Source organism: Asparagus officinalis, chromosome 2, assembly GCF_001876935.1.
Source record: "Asparagus officinalis chromosome 2, Aspof.V1, whole genome shotgun sequence".
Lineage (NCBI taxonomy): Eukaryota > Viridiplantae > Streptophyta > Magnoliopsida > Asparagales > Asparagaceae > Asparagus > Asparagus officinalis.
In genome coordinates this window covers 37,032,507-37,051,036 of record NC_033795.1, presented here as the reverse complement: position 1 = coordinate 37,051,036, position 18,530 = coordinate 37,032,507, and the positions used below count along the sequence as shown (strand labels likewise).

At 40.2% G+C, this 18,530-nt stretch overlaps 1 protein-coding gene across 1 annotated transcript in view; it reads right to left on the bottom strand.

The window, feature by feature from the left end:
• LOC109831068 (uncharacterized protein Mb2253c-like) overlaps positions 1-7,992 on the bottom strand; it is a 36,666-nt gene extending 28,674 nt beyond the window's left edge. Inside the window, exon 1 of the mRNA XM_020398405.1 lies at positions 7,639-7,992. Within this exon, the coding sequence (XP_020253994.1) occupies positions 7,639-7,992 (354 nt within the window). The remainder of the gene's footprint in view (positions 1-7,638) is intronic.

Genomic DNA, 18,530 nt, shown 5'->3' with positions numbered 1-18,530 from the left:
AATACCGCCGATGAATTCAGTGACTCGGTAGACGGGGAAAGTTTACCCAAGATATATTGGCCCGTTCATGAGAGTTATACATTTTGGAGCCGTTTGGTGTGGGCTAGATCTTCTAGCATTAATGTCGAGTAGACACGATGTTTTCCATGTTTTGATAATTTAGAAGTAATTGCGCGATGAGGAGCAGCAGTGGGTGATTGATACACTAGAATTTGAGTTTCGGATTGATTTAACTACCATGGAGATCACGGGTTGTATTTTTATTAGAGAGACGAGAGGCTTAGAAGGGAAGTAATACCTTAAGTTAAAGTTCAATAGAGATAGAAAAGAGATGAGGAGGCTTCATGGGAGCATGAGGAGGATATGTGTCGCGACTATCAGCAACTGTTCGAGTGGGTAAATTATTTTGGTTATAGCTTATTGATATTTATGATTTTTTTTCTATATGGTCATATTTATATTTAACGCTTGAATGGGGGTATTTACACTTAGCTCCTAATCATTCGGAATACATGATATATATGGAGGGTTCCTTGTTTGGATTTTTTGCCCGACGTGCTAGTTCTGTTTAGTTAGGGGTCAAGTGGGAGTATTCGTATTTTAGATTGTTAAGCATAAAAATATTGCTAGTGATTCATATCTAGGGATTAATGGTACGGGATGTGTACGGGACGGTTTTTTTATCTGGATTATCCCCTCTTAGTGCTATTCTCATATTATTAATTCCTTAGATACGATTGCGGAATTTCGGGGACGAAATTCTTTTAAGGGGGAAGAATGTAAAACCCCGTAAATTTGAATATTTTATGATAAATAATGATAAATATGTTATATAATAAAAAATAATATATTTTTATATTTGAGTATGATAAGAATTAATTTGAGATTAATTCAATGTATATTTATGAAAATATGAGTGCAAATGCACAAAACATGCACAAAGGTCAAAAGAGTGAAAATCTGGGAATAATGACCAGTTATGATTTTCTATATTTTTCATATCGATACAGTCAAAAGCTACAAAAGTATAAAATACCAAAGTTGTAGATCTCTTTAACAGCTATCTAATAAATTTTAGATCACCTCATTATGAGGTCGGATGAGAAAGTTACAGCTAAAATATCAAAAGTTATTTTCCTAGTCAGACTAGGTTTTCTGGTTCGGGTCGAACAGGTTTATTTCGGGTTTGCCTCTATAAATACCTATGTTTTTCAAGAAAATTTGTTTCTTTTATCATATATATGAACCCTAACATCCACCCTCTCCTCTCAAAAATCCTAGATCTTTTTCTTATGAGTTTGGAGCTTTGTGAAGCAAAACACTGATACGAGGGAGAACGGGTTGTTTATGCTTATAGATTGCTTGCTATTTGTTTCAGAGGCTTGCACATGATATTAAGGTAAGATTACTTATATTCAAACCCATCCCCATAGTTAAATAACTAGTTTAGAAGTTTAAATTGTGTTTACATGCTTAGATCTTAATCTAATGTGAAAAAAGAATAGATTTTTGTTGTTAGATATCAAACAAATGTTAGATCTACATGTTTTTCTTGTTGTTTATAATACAAACATTATCATGATTAACTTGTTAATCATGTTCTAATCATGAATAAACCCTAATTTGACATTTAATTGAGTTTACATGTTGATTAAAGATGAGAAAACCCTAGGTTTATGATATCTAAGTGTTAAAAATATAATTTAATAAATGTATATCTTTTCTAAGTAGTTTGACAATCATGCTTATGTTTAATATATTAAAAGTTCATGCTTTAGATTGAAGAATTTGGTTAATTAGGTTGAAAAACCCTAATTAGATTAATACAAGAGTTTGATTTATGTTCGAGATAATTTTAGTAAGTGATTATCAAAGTTTAAGTATTGTTATATGTTTTATATATGTTTTAGTATGTTTTAAACATGATTAAAGGTTTAAATATAATTTCTTGTGCAAATAATCATACTTGTTATTCTGCACAAAAACTGTTGCATATATATACTGTTTAACGAGGAATTTGAAATAACAAATGAAATCCAAATTGAACTAAACTAATGCTAATTGAAAGATATGTGAATCTAGATTTCAAAACAGAAAACCATTCCTAAAGATAGTTTTCCTAGAGAAAGATATGCTCAGTTTACTGATGATACTTTCTGTAGAAAACTGCTGCACATATGTAACGTTTAACTAGAAATTAGAGATATCATATAAACTCCAAACTGAACCAAACTAGTGCCAAATGATAGCTATGTGAAACTAGTTTCCAAAACAAAAAAACTATTCTTAAAAAGAGTTTGTCTAGAGAAAGATATGCTCAATTGACTAATGATATATTCTGCACAAATGTGCTGATTTGAAATAATTGATATATAACGTGAAAGTTTCTTGAGTTTCGCTCTTGTTTGATATTTTCGAGAGAGTTTCTTGATCTTGTACTGTTATATTACAATGGTTAAGAGTTTTTTAGCATCTGAGATGTTATTAAACATCAGTTATGGACACGCACACCGAGATATGTGCACGTATGCTTAGTTTATGTTGTGTTAACATACTTTTGTCGCAAGTTGAATTAGTAAGCACATAAAGGAAGTATAGTTATTTATATATTCGGAATAGGGAGATAAAACCTATTTCCACAGGATGATTGAGTAATAGTATTACAAAAGTATCATCATTTTATGTATCCGGAATAGGGAGATAAAACCTATTTCTGCAGGATGATTGAGTAAGAGTATTACAAAAGTATCATCATTTTATGTATCCGGAATAGGGCAATAAAACCTATTTGCCGCAAAACGGTTGAGTAAGAGTATTATAATAGTATTGTTATTTTATGTATCCGGAATAAGGAGACAAAACCTATTGCCGCAGAGCAATTGAGTAAGAATATTACAAGAGTATCGCTATAGCATAAGGAGATGCACACATATATGTATCATCAGTTGTAGTTACTTCCATGTTAGATTACCCAGGAGTAGGGCACATTCCTTGATTTGTGACATACAGGATATGGCCTATGGTGATTTTTTTTGAGTTAGATGATATTCTCTTATTATTGCGCCAACTACTTGAGAAGTAGTTCGAGATTGTGACATTGGTCCTATATGGTTTAGGCTTAGAGTATTTCTTGTGAGTGTTGTTTTCATTCATAGAGTTGGAATTGGTATTTAGGGATCTACAATTTGAGACATATGGTATATATATGAGGGTTTCCTTGTTTAGATTATTTTTCTCGGCGTACTATGTCTCATCTTGTAGGTGTCTAAATATTAACTCCATTAGATACGGGAAAAATAATATAGGTAGACTATACTTAATAGATAGAGCCTCCACTTCATCTAGCAGCCCTTCCCTTAGGGGCGGATGGAGGTGATCTTGCTGTAGCGCTCTGACGCTCTTGTTGTTGTTCTTTTTGTTTAAATTGTATCTTTTAGGTAGATTAGAGTTTCGGAGAGCCGCGGGATGACAGAGTTCTAGCATAGTCGTCGTCGCATAGTTTTAGCAGTTGAAGCTCCATTATATAGTTATGTTCATTGTTCAGATTTTAGAGTTGTATTCATTTTGTAGAGGCTGCGTGCCTTAGTGAGATTTTATTTGACTCATTGTGTTGAGATGTATTTCAGACTCAGAGATATTTTCATTCTATTTCAGTTGGGCTCATTTGTTGATATACTTCTTATGTGCATATCTGATTTTGTACTAATTCTATTATTTTCCTGTTTTGTACATTCACCTATTTGTTGTTTCCACTAGAGAGATAGTGACTGTGATGGTGAAACATGTCGTAGCATGGTGTTTGGTGCTTGGCAGGTTTGGCAATCTGGGTTTTACCTTAGACTGCAGCCTTATGTGAACCCTGGGGCGTCACAGAGCTATAGGCTAAACTCGAGCTGAGTTATGCAAATGAGCTCTCTACATTGGAACTTCAGATACTCTGTCGTGGATTGTATTCGGACTGATAGCTTCCACTTTTGTATCTTCATTTAACTTGACTTTATTAATGAAACAAAGTCTTTTACTTAACGCGTTCTCCTTCTTGTTATGACTTTTTTATCCAATCTAGGACAAATAATCACAATACTTATAGGATTTTTGGTAAATCTTTAGCCCTCAACGGATTATCATTTGAATCGGGCTAGCATGTGAATTGTTAAACCCGTTTCACATATAATGTTGTGCTAAACGAATGAATTCTTTTAGACTTAGTGCTATGATTTTAAATACATAGACTTAACCATTCTTTGCGGGGTGTTCATAGGATTTTTGGCAAACCCTCATCCATCAATGAATTTGGCGTGCCCTTACCGATTACCGTTTGAACTGGGCCAGCGTGTGAATTGTTAAAACCCGTTTCACATGTAATATTGTGCTAAGAGAATAAACTCTCTTAGACTAGATTCTATGATTTTGAATACATAGACTTCGTCATTTTCACGGGAATGGACCACCCGGCAACGCGTGTTAGGCGTAGAATTATCTCTGATTAGGAATCGAGATAATGTCCCCCAGACATGTATTCTTGTGTCTTTTTCACGATGAAAGACTAATCGGTAACGTGTGTTAGGCACAGACTTATCTCTATTTAGGGATCAAGATAAAGTCACCCATGCATGAAAGGTATGGATTTTGGTGCTACGATGTTGAATACGTAGACTTGATCATTTTTGCGGGAATGGACCACCCGGCAACGCGTATTTGGCGCAGACTTATCTCTAATTAGGAATTAGAATAAATTCCCCCAGGCATGAATCTTGGTGTCTTTTTCATGATGAAATATTAACCAGTATTGCGTGTTAGGCGTAGACTTATCTCTATTTAGGGTTCGAGATAAAGTCCTCTATGCTTGAAAGGCATGGATTTTGGTGGAAAGATGTGTGTTTTCTTGGGGCAAAGACGAACCCAACTCTGAAGAGGAAAAATTTTATATTCTATCTCCTGCAAAAGAAACTTAGAACGGAATTTTTGCTCTGAGAATCGAAATAATTTAGATAACCCTAACTTTTATAGGATTGGTTACCCGATCTACAAACAAATTTCTCATTTATCAAGATGATGCTTGAGAGGAAGAATTTTATATTTTATCTCCTGCGAAAGAAAGTCAAAGTGGGATCTCGACCTCAAGACTCCTGAAAGGTAAAACTAAGAGTGGGATCTCCACTCTGAGAATCAAAGAGATCTAAATAACCCTAACTTTTATAGGATTGATTACCCGATCGGAAGAAAAACTTTCTCGTTTATCGAGATGGAATTCTAACTTTGATCGAAACCGTGGGAAGGTTTGATCGTTCAAATTGGGTGGAGGATTTTTGTTTATCGAAAGGGAAATCTAGCTTTGAAAGTGGGTCTCTCGTTCATTGAAAGAATCAAGAGGGGATTTTACCTTTGGTCCTAACTATAGGAAGGTTTGACCAAGAATTAGTGGGAGTAAAAATACAAATAACAATGAGAATGTTGACTTATACAGCTCACTTAGTGGGGGGTTTGGTGCTAAGTGAGAAGATCTTGACACGAAGGGGGTTTCGATGATCACCATGGTTCATCAGATTAAGATTTCAAGTGTTGTGTCAGGACTTTAACAATGAGTGTGTTAAGTACACAGACACGGTGGGAATTTCGATGGACTCAGTTGAAAGAATTTTGTAGACTCACTGTTAATTGATTTGATCAGTGAGGAATTTTATGGTGAAGGACCATGAATCATTAAGTACTCCATAACTGCATTGTGGGAGTTTCACGAGGAAAAATTGATCCAATGGGGCCATCAAATCTCATATCAATGAAAGAAGGTTCCAAAACACAGTGGGAGTAGATAGAATAGATCCTGGTGATTGAAATAAACTAAGGATTATGGACGAAGGAAAGAAGATTCTTGTTATCTTTCGCTTCAAAAGAAAGTCCTGATTATCATGAAAATGCTGATGACCGAGAAATGGTTTGGCATGTAGGCAGATGAACTGTGCTTTATCCTCGAAGGATGTCAGAGTCACAAAGGGAGCTTCGTGAGGGAAGATTGACTTGATAAAGTCATTAAATCTCATCTCAACGAAAAGATGTTTTGAAAATCATAGTGGAATGGTTTTAATCATCTTCGAAATGATTAAATAGCCATAGTGGGAGGTTCTTAATTATTTTAATTTTTTATGTCATGATTAAGAATCAATAGGTTTTGGGTTATCCTTAAGAATACCCTGTGTAGCATTCTCCGGGAACTTCCCATTAAATAGGTTATCCCGAACGTACTAGGGATAGTACATCTTCAGGAACTTTCTATTTATTGGCATCATAAGTTTGTCACCGTTTTGGGTGACCAAACGATATGCGTCATTCGAGTAAACCGTTTTTATCACGAACGGTCCTTCCTATTTAGGTTGGAATTTTTCCTTCTTCTTGGAATAGAGAATCATCGGTCGTCGAATGATAAGGACCAAGTCTCCTTCATTAAAACTTCACTGCCAGACTTTTTTATCAAAAGCCCTAGAGATTTTGACTTGATAAAATTGAATTTGTTGTTGGGCCTCTAAGTACTTTTCATCTAACATCTCGAGTTCTTCAAGGCGTTTCTAATGTTTTTGATCGGTCGTCATCCCCGTAGCGAGAGCAATACGTAGGGAGGGAATCTGAATCTCTAATGGGAGGACGGCTTCACATCCGTATACTAAAAAATATGAGGTTGTACCAATAGGCATGTGGACTATCGTACGATAGGCCCAGAGAGCTTGACCAAGTTTATCGTCCCAGTCTCGTTTATTGGTTCTCACAAGTTTCGACAAAATCTTTATGATTGTCTTGTTGAAAGCTTCAGCTAATCTATTTGCAGTGGGTTGTATGCCATTGATAAAACATCTTTAATCCTGAACTTCCTGTAGAATTTGATGAAGGCGTTACTGACAAACTGAGGGCCATTGCCATGCACGATTCGCTTCGGCACACCATATCGATAAATGATGTGGTGTTTGATGAACAAGATGACGTTGTTTGTCTTTACTTCTCTGAGCAGAATAGCTTCAGTCCACTTGGAGAAATAGTCAATAATCGTCAGGATGAAGCGATCACCTTTAACCAATGGTGGAAAGATAGGACCAACAATGTCCATTCTCCATGTCTCAAATGGTCATGAAGTGGATGAATAGTGCAAGTGCTCTGGGGGTTGGTGCATGTATTTTGCATGTACTTGGCATGCATAACACCGCCGGGCATGGTCAACTACGTTCTTGACCATGGTTGGCTAATAATATCCAATTCTTCTGATACCATCATAGAGCTTGGGACCGGGATGATGTGCACCACATATTCCGTCATGCGCTTCCTTAAGAGCCTCCTCTGCCTCTTTGGTTGAAGGTTATTGGAGTAACAAACTGTCATATGTGCAACGATACATTGTCTGAGTTGCCGTATTTTAATAAAATCTCGGTGCTCTTTGCCGGACTGAGTCTCTTTCTTTTATGTCTTCTGATAAAATTATGTGCAAGACATAATCGATAATAGGAAAAGCTAGTCTTGGGGTTCGAGTTTAATTCTAGTTGCATGTGCTTCTTTGGCATCCAAGGCGCACTCTGGTATGAAGAGCTGGTGAGCTCTCATGATGACCAATTGTTCCATTTCGGGAGGTTGTGCCAGAGATACTGCTAATGTTACCAGTGCATCTGCATATACATTTTGGATACGCGGGATGTACTCAATGAAAAATCCTTCAAAAGAGTATGTCATCTCGACGTCCGCCTTGTGGTATGGAAACAGGCTCTGGTTTCTGACTTTGTACTCTCCACGTATTTGGTTGATTATTAGTTGGGAATCACCAAAAGCTTTGAGATATTCGACACCCAGCTCTTCGACAAAACTAAGTCCCATAAGCAGCATGTTGTATTCGGCTACATTGTTGGAACATTTCCCAATCAATGAGTAGGCTCGAGGCATCACATGCTTCTCTGGGGAAACTAGGACAACTCTGACTCCCACAGAAATTCTAGACTTACCAGGAGCGCTTACCATATTAGTCGCTCTGGAAGCCCTGTCGAACTACAATTGCCATACCTGTTGATGTAAGGTAGTGGTTACTTTGTGGGTTTCATCGAGTAAATCTTCATATAATTCGGCTGTATCTGTTGTAAGGGTTAGCCACCCGAAGATCACAAATTGTCTGTCCTTTAACTGACTTTTGTTGCTTAAAATGCAAGTCGTATTAGGATAGGAGAAGGACCCATTTTGCTAGCCATAAATTCATGGAGGCCGATTACGTTATGAAAACCCGGACTGGATTAATGTTCAAGATGATGTAAATCCTCTGCCCAATGAGGTAGTGTCACATATTTTATATGGCGAACACTAATGCGAGACATTCTTTTTCAATCATCAGGTACCGAGATTCAGCACCTACCAAAGTTTGACTTAGGTAATATATTGCCTGATCACGACCGTTGTCACCGTCTTGTGCAAGTAAAGCACTTAACGAGTGGTTCATCACCTTGATGTAAATCAAAAATGGTTTACCCGACTTTGGTGCTACGAGAATAGGAGGATTTGAGAGATATGCCTTGATATCTTCAAATGCCTTCTAACAGGCATTGTCCCATATAAAAGATACACCCTTCTTTGTTAGCATTGAGAATGGTTAACATTTCTCAGACAGGTTCGAAATGAATCTCCGAATGTAAGCCAGTCTTCCTTATAGTCCCCTGAGTTCCTTGAGGTTTCTCGGGGGTTGCAATTCATTTATCGCATTAACCTTGTCGGGATCAACATGGATGACCTTCGTGGTAATGACGAACCCAAGGAATTTACCACTAGACATTCCGAGGAAAGACTTGGTAGGGTTCATCTTCAATTGATGACTTTGCATGATATCGAGCATTGTCCTCAAGTCTTTAATGTGGTCATCTTTGTTGCAGCTTTTAACAACCAAATCATCAACGTAGCACTGGACGGCTTTCCGGAGGTGTTCCTAAAAAATCTTCGTCATTGCTTGTTAGTACGTAGCGCCTGTATTCTTCAAGCCGAAAGGCATGACTGTGTAACCGAAGATGCAGAGAGGTGTCCTTAAGGTAGTATGTTTCTCATCATCCGGATATATCTTGATTTGATTGTATCCTGAGAATCCATCCATAAATAACATTCTCTCGAACACATACGTGTTGTTGATGATGACATCCATAATAGGGAGAGGAAAGTTGTCTTTCAGGCAGGCGGTGTTCAGGTCTCTAAAATCGATGCAGATCCTAATTTTCCCATTCTTTAGAACTGGAACGATGTTTGCAAGCCAATCGGGATGTTGCTCTTCCCGGATGAAGCCTGAAATGATTAGCTTTTTAACTTCAGCCTCAATCACCTCTATAATTTGTGGGCGAAACCATTTTTGTTGTTGCTTGATGGGCTTGGCATCCGATTTGATGTTGAGGTGATGGATCGCCACGTTCGGATCAAGTCCTGGCATGTCTTCATAGTTACAGGCGAAAACATCGATGTACTCCCTGATGAGGGCAATCAACTCCTTTTCTTCTGGTGGGAGACTATCGCTGACGAATATGGGTTTCGGGTTGGCTTCGTCACCCATGTTTACCTAGACCACTTTATCCTCAGCGGGAGATTCTCTTTGTTCGAACTGGTCACCATATTGGATATTTAGGTGGTGGATCCATGGGTCTTCCAAAGTTGGTAGTTGATCATATTCCCCTATTGTGATGGGGTCGACAGTGGCGATATTCGATATTAGCTTTTTGAGCATCTCTAAGGCTGGCATCGGAGCCCCAATGTGAAGAATCGAACAAGTACCTGTCTTTATTTGCTAACTGTTCAATGACTTACTAGCAGCATTCGTCTTCGGATGAAGAGATATAGCCTAGACCTCTTCTGTACGTGTAGTAATTATAAGGTTTCCCCTTTGGTACATAAACAGCCTTAATCAAAACTTGAGGACCTCGACCGAAGCAAAGTCCTTCTCTAAGTGTTAGATTGTATCCCCACTTTTTTATGAGGTTATGCACTTTTTAACTGTACTTAGATAAGTGAGGAGCAAGCTTCTCATCGTCACTATCATCTCTCGAAAAATGGTTCGGCATTGGAGATATCTCCCCTTTCCCGTAAATTATCTCTTGTTAACCCTTTTTCTTAGCAGTAATGACAAGGGTCATCCTAAAAGAGTCTTGGATATGCTTCCTTGTCACGCAAGATGATAGGAATGTCATGTGTAAATCGAGATCATCATATAATCCCTTCATTATCTCATCAAGAGAAGGCGAGTACTCTAAATCGCCATTTATTACTTCTTTGCAAGTTACCAATTATAGCTACCATCTGATGATTCTCTACCGTTAAGATTGATTACAAATGGTACAATGTTATTTAATACAAAACCTCTATTGTAATTAAGCCCAGCCTCGGTGTCAGCTTCTTCTTCGCTATCTGTGCCTTGGGCTGATGGTTCAGTGTCAGACTCAGCACCGTAAAGAAGGGAATCCGTGAAATAGTTTTCTAATCCCTTAAACGGTTTTCTATCCGCGACCACCATCTTGACCTCATTATTAGTATCTACATACTTGAGACACTAGTGGAGAGTAGAAGGAACTATAATATTACCATGGATCCAGGGTCAACCCAATAGTAAGTTATAAGAGGTTTCTGCATCTATCACATAATATGTGACTTCGGATTTTAGATCTCCAAGCTGGCACTTTACTCAGATTTTGCCCAATGGTCTAATCCCACTGGTGTTGAACCCATAGATGATGGTACCTGTGGAGGCCAACTTGTTGGCTGGAATCCCGAGGCTGTACATCAGTCAAAGCGGCATGATGCTAACAGCGAAACCAGGATCGATTTGGATCCGGTTAACCATGCTAGAGCCAATGTATTCAGTGAAGTATAAAGGCCTATCATGCTTCGAATTTCTTACTTGCATATCTTCCTTGGTGAAGGTGATGCAAGGGAATTGTTTGGCTGTAAGGTTGTAGTGTTGAGCTGAAGACTCCGGTTCTTCGGGGATCGGCTTGATCTGGGTGAGGAATACATCAGTTAGCCAGGGCTTCTTGCAGGACCTCTCTGGTGTCTTTAGACAGACAAAATAACTCTTATAGAGTTATTCTCGCTAGGATGTTAGCTAATTGGACCATAACATCAAAGCGGTATGGAGTATTCAAATTCCCCGGTTTATCTCCTCTAATCAAAAGATTGAATCAAGACTGCTTCGGGTTCTGAACCTCTTGATGTTGAGGCTCTTTATCTTTCTGATTGCTTATAGTCTCCTTTTGTTTAGGGGTTAACTGCTGCCAAGAAGTTTCTTCGGAAGGATTGGGAGTGGTCATAACCACCCCCTGTTTAGCTGGCTAATCGGCCATCGTGGAATAGTCGAACCGATATTCGTATCCACTTCTAGTAACAAAGGTCGGTTTTTCACTGGTAGCAAAAGCTTCATGCTCATTATTAGAAGGTGGGAAGGTAGGGATTCCTTCATCATTTTCATCCGGAATAGCTGTAGTGGCATGATAAGCTTTCCCCTTGCCTTTGGACTTGGATTTCTTCTTGGAGGAGGATCCTGTCCATTGCTCATCTTGAAGTAGGCCTTTGGACTTGGATTTCTTCTTGGAGGAGGATCCTGTCCATTGCTCATCTTGAAGTAGATCAGGATGAACCCAAAGAATTTGAGGAGGATCCTGTCCATTGCTCATCTTGAAGTAGATCAGGATGAACCCAAAGAATTTTGTTGTTGGGAGCCATGTGTGGTAATATTCCTTTCTGGCATTGTCCGTGATGATCTTCATTAACCGTCCTCATTCCTACCTTTGTCACAGGTTCTGGTTGAAACCACGTGAGGGGAATAGAGCTAAAACTAATGCTTACTATGTTTGCACCCACTTTCTTCTCCTTGGGTTGCTTTGTGGTGATAATCCCAACATCAATCAAGACTTGAATCTTGTCTTTAAGGGCATAACATATTTCAGTGGGATGACGAACTACCTTGTTGAATGCATAGTATCGTGGATCTATAGTCTTCTTGGCACCCTCGTGATCGGTGATTGGGGGTAGCTTGATCTTATTGTTCTCCAACAGGTATTTGAAGATATCGGGGACCTCATCTTCCTTGAAGGAGTATTCCTTTGGAAATTTTGTCTCAGAAGGCTTCTGTTGCCTTTGAGGTCGTTGCTGCCACTGAGATGATTGCTGCTTTGGCACCTATTGTTGTGGTTGCTATTGCTATTGCGATTGTAGATGCAAGGTCTGGTTGGCATCCACAGCATTTGCTTACGCCTTCCCTTTACCACAAGGGACGAAGTTTTGCTTTGGAGAATTAGGTGTTGGTTGACCTCTTTCGGTCTTCTTTCTTTTAAGTAATCGTTCGGCTTGCTCTCTGTGTACCTTCAACTCTTTCTAAGTCTTGGATGGTGCTACGCCCATAGCTTCCAGCACATCCAAGGAAAGATTATTATGACACGTTCGGAGGATGAATTCCTCTGTGACTGGATCTCGGTAGTTCTTTACCTTTCCAAAAATGCTTGACGAAGTTCTTGACCAATTCTCCGTCCTTTTGCTTCTCATCATATAGTGTTCTGATTGACACCTCAGTGTCGTCATCAAAGAAATTGGTGAGAAACATACTCTCCATGTTGTCCCAGCTATTAATACTTCTTGGCTTAAGACGACAATACTAGTCGAAGGCGGCCACGCGAAGGGTCCCAACAAATGATCGTACCATCAGAGGTTCATTGCCTGAAATGATGCCTAGGTGGGACTTAAAGTAAATCAAGTGTTGAGTGGGCAAACCCCTTCCATCGAATAGTGTGAAGTTAATCAGGTTAAACTTAGTCGGGTACGAAATCGATTCCCACTCCCTCGGATAATAACATGGAATGCCGGTCTTCTTTACCTCTTGAGCAGACATCAAAGCATTGATCTTGCTTTTAAGGCCCTTCATTTTCAGATCTTCACCTACTTTTTTCTTCAGGTGACTTTGATGAGGAATGGTGGGGCCACCCCTAGTATTGATATTATTGATGGGGCCACCCCAGCGTTGGGGCCATCCCTAGCATTTTTATCATCAGGAGAGGTATCAGCATTGATATTCTCCTCCACTTCTGAGTTGCTATCTACCTGATTAGTAGTGTGGGAATGAATAGATTCCCCGTGCTGATTTGACAACTCTTAAAGCTGCTGGGCATGTAAATCCTTGTCCCGTTGTACGACTATTTTCATCTTGATTTTAAAATCCGCCTTCTATTTAGCAAAGGTTTCTTGAAGGAACTGAGCCATCTGCTCAGTAGTGACCATGAATGCTTCTTAAGATCGCCCCATACTAGACACAATGTTATCAGAGCCAATTACGGAGTATGTATCTGTGGTCTCATCATCCGAAGATCGTCCTATAATTGGTCTATGTCTGATAGTCTGGGATCATAGCTGTAGGCAATAAAAATTGAATTTAATCCCTATTAGAGAAGTTCAGAACAAAACTACTAAAACCTCGCCCGAAATAGCAGAAAAAGGAAAAAACACAGATATATCTCAAACCGTAAGGAATTTGGCAAAACAAAGGAAGCAAACCGAACCCTATGGGTTAGTTTGGTCGGCTCCGTCTCGTCGAGATAGTCGATTTTCATATATAATTCGTCCAATTCCGACTTACGGTTTGAAAGTTACGACCTATTCTTCGATGCATGTTCTGAAGCTCGCCTATAATAGCTGAGACTCACCTGTAAAGGCTGAAGCTCACCTACAAGGAGATCCGTCTGCAGGGCTAGAGCTCACCTAACAGCTCGCCTATATAGCTCAGCCCACGTAACCGCATTGAAGTCCTTCCTCTAGCTCAGCTCGCCTACATAGCTCAGCTCGCCTGTAGACCCAAGTCCGCCTGCAGTTCGCCTACGCGAGCAAACTCGCCTGCAGACCCAAGTCCGCCTGCAGTTCGCCTACGCGAGCAAACTCGCCTGCAGACCCAAGCCCGCCTGCAGACCCAATCTCGCCTGCAGACCCAAGTCCGCCTGCAGACTCGCCAGCTCGCTGTCAACTGCCCACTTGGAGTATGGGAACAGTCCCATCAGTGGCCATATCCCACGTTTCAAGGGAGAAAGCATGGCATTCCTCACCTGGGTACTAGGTACATCCAGGGACGGCTACAAGAATAGGGCGGCTGGCTCCCTCACCCCTACTAGTGGTCAAATCCCACAAATCAAGGGATGGCCCATGCCATCCCTTACATATTTAAAGCCATCTTCAGCCAACATGAAGGGGGGATTAGTTGCTGCTTACTCGGCTGGCTAATCTTCCAAAGGTTGAACCTTGGATTTTGCTAAATGCTCCCTCATTTGAAGAGACTTGTCAAAACTCTCCGACTTGAGGCTCTCGGGTAGACTCGAACCCACTTACATCGGAGCTTCTACTGAGAACTGAAGCTCCAGCAGCAACTTCGATCGGATCGTCCAAGGGAAGCAAACTCGGCACGAGCACCGAGGGAGGCGTCCTATCGCTACCAAAAGTCCCCACGTTAAACAAGGAGGGTATTCCCTCCGCTTCTGTTGTAATTTCAATTCATTAGTTTGTAATAAGCTATTCTTATAAATACAAACAAAATCCCTGTTTCGGGAGATCAAAATTTACACCTACAGAAGATGGCGACCACAGTGGGAGGATCCGTTCATTCAGATGAATTGGTGGTGGCGTAGTTTGACGAAGTTGCTGCAGGGACAACTGTTGAGTCCCTCGTGATCAAATTCGAGGAGTACTTACAATCATCCTCCTCTCGCGGTGATACGTCTCGTAAGTGCTGTAGAGTCACGCGTGTGGCCCAGCCCCAAGTGGCCGAGGCAACCAAGTTTGAAGGGTCTACCTGAGCTGAGGCATGGGGTTCTATTCCCCCGAACCAGTTGAGGCCGAGCCGAAAGCTAGGAATGCAAGTCTAAGGCCTGCTGAATGGGTCGTTGAACAATCCTCGCAGGCCCCTGTGCAAGAGGAAACAACCGTTCGTATCGACGCAGACCACGCCTTCGCCGTCGACATGAACGCTCATCATTCAAAAAGATCCAAACAGCGGCGAAGAAAAGCTCTCGCCCGTCTGGAGGCGCAATCCCTCATCTCCTATGACGGCCTGAATTACTATTTAGGCCTGAGAAGAGCCAAACAAGTGAGCCAGGTTCCCAATTATGGTGAAGGAGCTCAATCAGGTGAGGCCTAACCAGTTAGACGAGCCCCCACTTCCATGAGCGAGGTCCTCCAATTAATGGCGAACCGCTCAAATCAGGCGAGCTCTACGGTTCAGGCGAAAGCCTAACGGTGCAGGCGAGCGCCACTTCATTGAGGGCCAGGTTCCTAATTATGGCCAACGCGGCTCAAATCAGGCATAGGCCTAACGGTTTAAGCGAGCCCCACTTCATGAGTCAAGTTCCCAGTTATGGAGAAACGAGCTCAAATCAGTGTAGCCTTTGGGCGAGCCGCCACTCTATGAGGCAAGGAGCTCAATTTTGGAGAACGCAAGAGCATCTGCGGAACTGTGCAAGTTCAAAGAGGACTTGCACCAAGCTTGCCTGAGCGGACCAAGTGCCGCCAGAAAAGGCAAAGCAGCAGCTCGCGCAGAGCAGGCTGCACTTACACCAATATCGCGCTGACGGACGAACGCTCGCCAGCCTGAACCTCGCCTAACACACTCGCGCAAACGGGGGTGGCCACTCCATTCACTAACACGCGCATGATGTCTATCTCTGACGACGACAAGATACGACGAATTGGCCTGCGGTAAGTGGCAACGTTCACAGCTTCAAGGCTTTAGTTGCAGGGCGAGCAAGAGCAAAAATGGTGCACATGACCGACATCCCTAATGAGATATCCAGGAGATTCGACGAGCAACAAGCAACCATCAAATCCTTGAAGGAGATGTTGGAGCAGCTTCTGAGCGAGAAGAAGAAGAAGAAAAGAGTTAGGACTTCGCAGGCTTCGCGTAAATCCTTGAAGCACAGAGAGCGGGTGCCTACTCCTTCCCACTCCTCATCCGAGTCATCTAGAGGAGCGTCGTCTTCGGATCATAATCATAGGGACAAAAGGCTCGACGAGTTCCAAAGTCAACTCGACGCCTTGAAGCTCCAGAAGCACATGAACAAGCTGGGGGTTGTCAGACCGTATCCAATTGAATGGGATACGGTCTCCTACCCAGCGGAGTTCGAGCCACTAGACCTCCTACAGTTCAATGGCAAGGGTTCTCCTACCCAGCACGTTTACTACTTCCAAGCGCAAACTGGACACATAGTAGGAAACGATCCCATTATGACTCGACTGTTCATTGGTACCCTCAAAGGGGTCGCTTTTGAATGGTTTCGCAGATTGGAGCCTGGGTCCATCACCTGCTGGAAGGACACGGAAAGGCTCTTCATGGCCAGATTCTTTGATGATAACACAGAAGTATCTATGGCCACCATGTTAGCTGTGAAGCAGAGGAAGACAGAGTCTATGAACAGCTTTGTCAAGAGATTCAGAAACCGATCGCCGCATTCCCGCGAATGGGTTTCCAAGGCCACTCTCATCCAGATGTACCGGAATAATCTCTCCATCGACGTTCTGTCTAATATGGGCGTTGTTGAAGCTCGCTTATGGAAAGACTTACTCCGCTAAGGAGAACGAGTCGAGAGCATGCTCAAGCGTATGGGTGACGAAGAACCGCATGGGTTTCGAGGAGATGATGACCAAGATGCCTTGGTGATGGAGACCACTTCCTCATATCCTATAATTTTCCCCGTCGATCCTCTTCAATAGGACGACGGGCCCACTTAAATCTATCATGTTAAAAATCACCTCTGATAGTCTCCTCCAAATTTTCCCCGTTGATCCTCTTCAATAGGACGATGGGACGAACTCCCAATGTTATGTTAACCCTCACCTCTGACGAAATCAACTTACCAATCCTCTTCAATAGGATAGTAAGTCCTCTGTTAACCCTCACCTCTGACGAAATCAACTTACCAATCCTCTTCAATAGGATAGTAAGTCCTCAAAGTCACTCCGATCACGACAATTCCTATCACGTTAACGATTACCTCTGATAGCCGACACTGTCATTCCCGCAAATGGCATATGTCGACTTATCATAAGTCGACTTGCTGGGTATATAAGTCGACTCAGCAGATAAAAACTATAATTTTTAGAACAGTTCATAAGTCGACTTGCTACAATACATAAGTTGACTTATAAACATACACAGACACTATTCATGTATGAAATCTGATTTTTGAAGTGCCTTAAAAAATAGCAAATAAATTCTAAAAAATATAAAACTTTAGAAAATGATTATAAACATAAAAATTAATATATTTCAAAAAGATTTTTTCAAATTTCATCTCCTAATTGTGAAAACTCTTCATTTTTTAAAATAGGTTAAAATATAAAATGTCAACATACACTTGTTTTTGACATTTTGACTTAAACAAAAAGAATTTTCAAATGACACATTTTGACTCAAACACTAGATGAGGCCAACACTTGAGGTGGTATTGTGTAGTTACAAGTGTGAATTTAAAAAATTCTTTTTGTTTAAGTCAAAATGTCAAAAACAAGTATGTATTGACATTTCATATTTTTGACCTATTTTGCAAAATAAAGTATTTTCACAATTGGAAGATGCAATTTGAAAATTTCTTTTTGTAGCATGTTCATTTTCATGTTTATAATCATTTTCCGAAGTTTTATATTTTTTAGAATTTATTTGTTATTTTTTAAGGCACTTCAAAAATCATATTTCATACATGAACAGTGCATGTGCATGTGCATGTTTATAAGTCGACTTATGTACTATAGCAAGTCGACTTATGAACTGTTCTGAAAATTATAGTTTTTATCTGCTGAGTCGACTTATATAACCAGCACGTCGACTTATGATAAGTCGACTTATAATTTGTTGTGCAGTTTGTTGTTTTCGTCTACTAAGTTGACTTGCAGCTCATACAAGTCGACTTATATCAGACAAGTCAACTTATAAGTCGACTTGTGAACTAGTTGCATAGTAACGACTAGTTTCTAATTTTTATTTATTTTATTATTTTTATGGGTTTTTGGTGTTTTCTTGGGCTGGTTTCTTCCACCCTATATATACCCCTTTGTTATAACTATTTTTAACAACCAAGAGAGTATTAAAAATAAGTCTAAGGGTGTTTAAATTTGGTTTAAGTGTGTTTACAAGTTTTTTAAGAGATTTTCATAAGAGGAAGAAGAGATCATCCATTCGTGTTTGAGCTTTCATCTCATCTCTTTCACTCTTGTTATCATTGGAGAATTTTTCCAAACTCAATCTCTAGCTATTTATATGTTTGATTATCATTCCCATAAGCTAGACTTTAATTGAGTTTATATTTGATTTTACTCTTTGTTTACACACACAACCTATTGAGCTCATAAGCTAGACTTTAATTGAGTTTATATTTGATTTTACTCTTTGTTTACACACACAACCTATTGAGCTTTTAGTATTTCATACATTTATATTTGATTTTACTCTTTGTTTACACACACAACCTATTGAGCTTTTAGTATTTCATACATAGTATTTTTGAGGTTGTGACATGTTT